General features: G+C 41.9%; 1 protein-coding gene across 1 annotated transcript; it reads right to left on the reverse strand.

The window, feature by feature from the left end:
* Nucleotides 1–6446: 6446 nt before the first annotated feature.
* LOC149194326 (uncharacterized) lies at nucleotides 6447–7862 on the reverse strand. The gene has a single exon (XM_089407632.1). It carries the CDS (start codon nucleotides 7860–7862, stop codon nucleotides 6447–6449), a length of 1416 nt encoding a protein of 471 aa, XP_089263758.1.
* Nucleotides 7863–8284: the final 422 nt, after the last annotated feature.

An 8284-nucleotide genomic window follows, 5' to 3' on the forward strand; every position in this document is an offset into this window, starting at 1 on the left:
CTTGAATCATCCAAATCTGACAATGTTGTTGAGCGGCAACTTGATCGCTTGGATAGATTCACAAAACCGAAATCATTTCAAGAGTTTGATAATCAGATTCCACATCTTGAAGGGGGGATTCCTATACTAGATCAACATGTGGAATCTTCTTCTGAAGAACAATCTCCCCTGCATGACACTCCAACAACGGATGATGCTTTAAGTGATGTAATTGATAGAATTGGGAGACTCAATCTTGATTCAGACCCAACTCAATCAACAGAACAGCCTGGACCATCTCAGAAAGGTCCCCCAAAGTGGCTGACAAAGACACTTGAAAGTGTTCATCCTGATGAAATTGGAAAAACAGGAACCCGAAATTCAAACCGACAAGATGGAGGTGATGTAGATAACTCTAATTCACCTGTTGATATGGATGTTACTTATGATTGTGAATTGAACTTGTCTACAGATTTTGAACCAACTTCCTTCAAAGAAGCTGCTTCTCATGATGAATGGAAAGAAGCAATGCAGAAGGAGTATGATGCCCTCATAAAGAATGGCACTTGGAAGCTGGTTGATCCTCCATTTGGAACCAAACCAATTGGCTGCAAGTGGGTCTACAAGAACAAGTACAAAGCTGATGGCTCACTTGACAAGCACAAAGCTAGGCTTGTGGCAAAAGGTTTTGCACAGAAGGAAGGGGTCGATTATGAGGAAACTTTTGCTCCCACAGCAAAATGGGCCACCATCCGGACACTCTTTGCACTAGCTGCTCAGAACGGTTGGAAAGTCCATCAAATGGATGTAAAAACTGCATTCTTGAATGGAGATCTAAAAGAGAATGTTTTTATGTCCCAGCCTGAAGGATTTGCTGTGAAAGGACATGAACACAAAGTATGCAAACTTGTGAAGTCCTTGTATGGCCTCAAACAAGCACCACAAGCCTGGTATGAAAAACTAACTGAGCATCTTCTGAAACTCAACTTCAAACATTTTGATCTTGATGATGCAACTTTATTTGTCAAGAAAGTTGGCAAAACAGTTGTATATCTTGTGGTATATGTAGATGATCTTTTAATGACAGGGAACAATGAAAGCTATATTGCATCCATAAAGAAAGAATTAGGAAATTTTTTTGAAATGACTGATTTGGGCTATGTTCATTACTATCTTGGCATTGAAGTAACCCAACATCCAAAGTCCATATTTCTTTCTCAAAAGAAATACATTGGAGATTTGTTATACAGATTTGGCATGACAGAGTGCAATCCCCTTTCTACTCCAATGGAACAAAACTTGAAGCTCACATCTACTGAAGGAAAGGAATTTGAGGATGCAACAAGGTATAGACAGCTTGTAGGAAGTCTCATCTACCTCACTACTACCAGACCAGACATTTCATTTGCTGTTGGAATCCTCTCCAGGTTTATGCAAAAGCCTTGTGAGGGACATTGGTCTGCTGCAAAAAGAGTTCTAAGATACTTGAAGGGAACTCAAGACCTTGGAATCAAGTATACACAGGTGGACGACTTCAACATGATTGGATACTCTGATTCAGACTTCGATGGAGACAAAGAAACTGGGGTATCTACTTCAGGATATGCTATGAGTCTTGGATCAGGAGCTGTCTCCTGGAGATCACGCAAACAATCAGTACCAGCAGATTCCACAACAGAAGCAGAATACGTGGCAGCAGCTGAAGCAACGAAAGAAATTGTGTGGCTCAGGAAAATTCTTGAAGATTTGCAAGTAAAACAAATACAATCTACTCCACTCATGATTGATAACACATCTGCAATAAAGTTGGCCAAGAATCCAAAATTCCATGATCGTACTAAGCACATCAATACTAAATATCATCTGATCCGACATCATGTTGAGGCCAAAACAATCCATCTCCGTCATTGTTCCACAAACGAGCAAATTGCAGACATCTTCACCAAAGCGCTTGGAAGAGAAAAGCTTGAAAGATTCAGAACGATGCTTGGACTCACCAACATCCCTTCAGATTAAGGGGGGGAATGTTGACACCTAATCCGAAACGGATGAGGTGAAGTCGGACAGTCATCTAGAAGATGAACTGATCCGTTTTGTATTTGTATAAATAATAATAGTTGAATGAATAATACTCATCCAGTTGTTTCTTGCGCTCATTAATTTCTGAGCTAACCTGGCCTGACATAAACATCAGCAGTATATTTCAACAATACACCACCATGCTCCTATTTTAAAACGAAAGTCTGTGCAAGGTTTATGAATTACTATAAACTTCTTCAAGTTGTGTATGATTTCCCAGAACATTCTGAGTAATCCCAAACCAGAGCATAGAAACTTAAAAAGATACTGAGAAAAGCAGACCCTGAATGGATAATCTTAAGCCATGTTGGAAGTTCCAGATTCTAAACATGGGAAATATCAAAAAATGGCCCTGTGTATATGCAGACTCTCTTCCCATACATTATATTTAAAAATGCCATAACAAATGATATTCAGAACAATAGCAAACCATTGTGACTGTGCAATCTCTATAATTTAGAGGAAAAAACTTCATTTCATAAGCTCAATAGATACATAAAAAAACAAAGGCCGTCAGGGGCAAAGTATAAACTGGCCTCTTACCAGGTGCATGCCGAGGGGAGAGCTTCCATTCTCCTCCAGCAAACCCGAAAACCAGTAGATTTTGAAACAGAGCAAAAAAAAACCAAATGGATGGGTAAAAACGGTAATCATAGACGGAAACTCAGCTCTGCATCAGGGCGATTAGGAGTGAAAGAAAGACTAGCTAAAACTTTCTCCCCTACCATAGAATTGATTATATAATGGCTCCACTAGATGAGAATGCATGACAGTCTATGGGCTAGCATGAAAGGCTATGGACAAAAGTCGTCAAGTGGCGAAAGAGATGGAGCACGTCGGGTAGGAGACATGCATGGATTTTCAGGCTAAGCAGTAGCTTGAAACGTGGTGAAAACGAGCGCAAAACATGCATTGGTCCTACGGATTACCTGCTTATTAGTGATTGGCATGGCCGTGACTACCTGAACTGTGGCGACCTGGTTGGTTGCTATTCGGCTCGCATCCCCGCTCGGCACACGCCTCCTCTCGACCCCATGAATCTACATACAAGTTCAATTAAGTGTTGTAACATTTATTTATATTAGTTTTATGTTTCTAGCACCAAGAAAATAAAGAAAAAAATAATAAGCTCAGCCCTATAGAAGAGAGAGAAATGAACCAGACTGCTCGACTGGAGTAAGTCGATGCTCTCGGACTGCTCACTCAAATGAATATATATAAATATCAGTTTTTTATATTAGTTAGGATTTGGTCATTTTTTGAATCAATTAATGTAGTTCATCCTCAAAACAAGGTGAGAAATCAATTGATCTGAAATAATAAATAGCATGGATTAACTGATAGTTAATAGTTAAAAAATATTTAACATCAAGTTTTTTTTTTTTTTTTTGACAGAAACGGTTATGAAGTGATTATATTCATCTTGGCCTGAATGCCAAAAATCTATTTACAATGAGGATGTCTAAATCCTGGTGCATCTCACTGATGAGAGTGAGAATGCTGCTGAAACTTGAGGTCTTCTTCCTTGCTTGGGTTTCTATAGATTCTATTTCCGAAATTTTTCCCCACTTGGAATACAAACAAATTTATTTAAGATCAAGCAGTAAAACATGACGGTGCACAGCTTATGGGATGGGTTCCCATGATTCTTCTCCGTCTTTCAGCTTGACCCCGACAGAGAGGAGGGTAGCTTTGTTTGCTTCACTATCTGCATCTTTGTTATGTGTTCTCAGCACATGGTAGTAGTTCAACTTCTGAAAAGCGTTTTCTAGGTCCTTAATTCTGAATATCAACCTGGCTAGCTTAAGATCAGAAGTAGGGGTATTGGAGACCATTGCGTTTATAATGATCTGGGAGTCACCTATAACTGTTGCTTCCTTTATGTTTAGCTCCTTTAGGGTCTTAAGGCCTTGCAAGAGTGCCAAAGCCTCAGCTTGAGTGTCCAAGCCCCCAAGCATAGGAGTGTATTTTTCTCCAATTGAATTTACTACAACACCTCCTGCACCAGCTCTGCCTGGATTACCCTTAGCTGCCCCATCGAAGAAGAGAGAGTGCCTTGAATGCGATTTGAGCCAATCTTGAAGGTCTGCTTCCGATTTCCTTATTTGCCAATCTTTAAGAGGAGGGGCGATTCTGATTACTGGGTGAAATTGTAAGTCAAGGAATGAACCCCAAGCGATATCCTGCTGGCTGAGGCTAGAATCATCTTTTATTTCAAACAGACATTCCTTTAATTGACATTTGATCTTGACTTCTACGACCTTGTGATGTTGTCTAGAATTTCTAAAAATTCTTCTGTTGCGTTCTAGCCATATCTGCCAACAAATAACTTTTGGGAGAATAGCCCATGCTCTTTTGATTATCAGGCTTTTAGGAGGAGGACCAGGATATTTGTTTGCCCAATTAGAGAAGAGATCAGCGGTGGAGCTAGGGAGCAGAAAATTGGGATCCAAGGAGTGAATGAGGGAGAACCAAATCTGCTTGGAGAAGATGCATTCCAGGGTTAAATGAGTTGTTGTCTCAGCATTATCATTGCAAAGCGAGCAAATAGAGGGACCGTAGAAGCCTATTTTCTACAATCTGTCAAATGTTAGGATTCTGCCATGACAGAGAAGCCAGGCAAAAAAATCGATTTTGGGCCATGACTGGAAACGCTAGATCCCCTGCCAAGGTGCTGGATTGGTGGGGACATGTGGTCTCTCGATCAACTTAGCATATCCCGCGGAGACTGTATAACTTCTAACTTTCAGCCCCCAGCCTTTCACGTCTTTTTTCCTCCTGTGCGTGGGCGCCAGACCATGGAGAAGATCGATCAGTGTGGTCCATTCGTTGGTCAAATGGGCTGGCACTTCAATTCTTTTCCACCCTTCCCATTCAATGTCGTTCCAGAGGGAAATGTCCCACAGCGTACTCAGCCCCTCTTTATCCATCCAATATTGCAACGCTCCAGTGGGGACTCTATCTTCGATCAGATCCATAAGCATGATTTTATCAGTCCAAATGCTTATCTTTTTGCCGTTTCCAAGGATCTAGTGGGCATGATCCTTGATTAGAGGAGAAGCTTTGTCATACAGCTTGAGGAACGATGAGTTGGGCAAGCGGATCACTTTGTCTAAGCAGCGGGAGCGAGGACCTCGGAAGTATCTTTTCCAGAGTGCCATTTGGGCCCAGCCAGGATTGGGCACGATGATCCTCCAGATGATCTTGGCTGCCATAGCTACATTCTGCTGGCCAAAGTTTTTGAAGTTTAAACCACCCTCCCACAGAGGCTTGGAAATGGATTCCCAACTGATAAGGGGAATCTTGCTTTCGTTCTGTTTTCCTCCCTTCCAGAAGAACCTTCGTATGAACTCTTCCATTTTTTTAATATGGTTGCTGGAGCGAGCATCCCTGCAAATTGAAATAGAGGGAGGCTAGAAAGCACTGATTTGATAAGGACAGATTTGCCAGCAGAGTTGAGCCAGGTGAAACCCCAGGCTTGGATCTTAGACTGAAATTTTTCGAGCTGAGGGAGCCAGTATTTGCTTGCAGGTCTTTTGTGAGCAACAGGAAGGCCCAAGTATTTGGAAGAAGTCTATGAAGAGGAGGCTGCAAACCCTAGACATCTAGAAATAGGAGAGAGTAGTTTGGGCGGGATATTCCAACTGAAGATGTGGCATTTATTCTTGTTTACAACGCTGCCTGAGCCCTTGCTGAATTATTCCAGAACTGCTTTGAATTTTGAGGCGGAGGAGAGAGAGGCAGCACCCAAGAGCAGAGTGTCATCCGCAAATAAGGCATGATTAATGTTTTCGACCCCTCTTGTTATACGCAGTCCAATGATATCTTGATCTTGCATTTTTTTGTCTAGCAGAAAGCTGAGAACGGAGGCTTGGATGACGAATAGCACAGGGGAAAGGGGACACCCTTGCCTAAGCCCTCTCGAAGCTTTGAAGAAATTCGTGGCTCTTCCATTTACAAGACGAGCAATGGCTCCGAGATGCATGCCCGGATCCAGTTAATGAAATTTTTTACAAACCCAAACCTGCTCATGACTTTTAAAAGAAAACTATGATTTACTCGATCAAAAGCATTTGCTAAATCAAGTTTAATCACCATACCTTGTTCTTTTCGAAGAAGACTTGAATGAATTTCCTCCTGTACTAGGGTGAAGTTGTCCACGATTTGCCTCCCTTGGATGAAGCCTCCTTGATTCTCCGAAATTATTTTGGGAAGAATGTGCTTCAGTCTATTTGCTATTACTTTTGTGATTAGTTTGTACCTAGTATTGCATAAGGAAATCGGCCAGAATCTACTGAAGTTGCTGGCGCCTTTTTCCTTGGGTATGAGGGCTAAGAAGGCAGAATTTGTGTTGCCGCCTATTTTCTGAGTGTTCTGAGATTTTCGAATCATTTTGAGTAGGTCCTTTTCAACAATAGGCCAGCAGACTTGGAGAAACCTGACAGAGAAGCCATCGGCCCAGGGGCCTTATCCAGATCCATATCATAAAGGGCTTTTTTTATTTCATCTTTAGTGACTTTGGCCTCCAAGATTTCGTTCATATGAGGAGAAATTGTAGAAGGAAAAGAGTCTAACAAATCTGGGGATTGTTGCTGATCCTTTTCTTCACTGTACATATTTAGGAAATGGGTGTAGGCTGCCTTCTTAATGTCTGCAAAATCCTTGTAAGTGTCGCTGTCCTCCTTGATCTCAGAGATGGTGTTGAAGAATTTTCTGATCTGTGCTTGTTTATGGAAAAATGCAGTGTTTCTGTCCCCTGCTTTGAGCCAAAGATTTCGAGATTTTAATCTCCAATATTCCTCTTCAGCAAGACAGGCCTTATGATAGCGTTGTTGCAGATGGGCCTCTTCATCCAGCAGTTCCTCTGTGACTATAACATTCTCCATATGCATTTGATGAGTGGCAAGGGAGACTTTAATATTTTTTCTTTCTATATCAGGTTTGGACAGGTTTTTGGCCCATCTTTTTAGAGCTCCTTTTGCCCTTCTGAGCTTTTCTTCCCAGATATAGAAGGGGGATCCTTTAACAGGTTGACTCCAGCATTCCTTGACTAATTGTATGAAGTCTGGCTCCTTGACCCAGAGGGGACTGAATCTGAAGAGAATAGGACCCAGATCAAGATGAGCTAGTAGGTCTAGCTTTATGGGTTTATGATCCGAGATACTGCTAGCGAGGATGTGCATTCTGGGCTCTAAGCCAAGCAACAAGTAGGAGCTTTGAATGAAAAATCTGTCTAATCTGGCAGCAATATGACCAGGGCCTATTCTTTTATTGGTCCAAGAGTACTTACCGGAAGAAGGCTTGATATCCAGCAAGTCCCAGTCTTGCATGAGATCCTCCGCCCATTCCCTTGCCGGATCTCGGACTGCACTACCTCCCCTTTTTTCAGATGAGTGAAGGGTGAGGTTGAGGTCTCCAGCAATAATAATATTTTCCAGATTCATTAGGTCTGCTTGATGTCTTATCGAGTCCCAACATACCTTTTTTTCCCCCGCACTAACTGGAGAGTATACGTTGAAGATGCAGTGTATTTCTTTAGTATCCAGATTCTGCATTTTCAGCAGCAACCAGTGAGTGTTGCTAGCCTCACTGATGACTGCAAATTTATTGGCGTTCCATAGAGTGCCAATCCCTCCCGAGGCTCCCTTGGCAGAGACTGCTCTTGCTTCACTTTTAAACCAAAGTTTCTTGCTTGCTTGAAGGAAGACTATGTCTTCTAGCTTGGTCTCCTGGACGAGAAGTATGTCTAGAGTTTCTGTTCTTATCAGGCTTCTCATGGCTTCTTCCTTGACTTTACTCCCCATACCTCTGCAATTCCAAGAGATGACCTTCATTATTTATGTTTCTGGTGGGCTCCCTTGGAGCCTTGGGGTTGGCTTTTCGGCATCCTAGGCTTTGAGGCTAGCAGTTTTTCCAGAGTTGGCTGGCTGCCTTGTAATTTTTCCTTGTACATCTCCTCCTCTCTTTTTTCCCTGTCTGTTTTACGGCCTCTCGTAGATCTTCTTACCGAGGCTTGGGACTCTCCTATTTCTCCTTCCTCCTCTGATTCATTGTTAATTTATGGTATGTTCTATGCTTATAACAGTTTACTTCTTTTCCTTATTATATTCCAAAGATTAGCAATCACACGTACATAAAGTAAAGTGCAGATAGAACATTAAACGATCGACAGAAAACAAGCCAAGAGAAGAGACACAAGATGTGGCGGCTAGCCAAGGACAAACCC

Source organism: Pinus tabuliformis, chromosome 2_2, assembly GCF_031772625.1.
Source record: "Pinus tabuliformis cultivar Carrire ecotype Pingquan chromosome 2_2, CPIR1, whole genome shotgun sequence".
NCBI lineage: Eukaryota > Viridiplantae > Streptophyta > Pinopsida > Pinales > Pinaceae > Pinus > Pinus tabuliformis.

What these genes read in the sequence shown, in the direction of transcription:
- LOC149194326 (XM_089407632.1), bottom strand. Translation starts at nt 7,862, where the DNA reads ATGGGGAGTAAAGTCAAGGAAGAAGCCATGAGAAGCCTGATAAGAACA.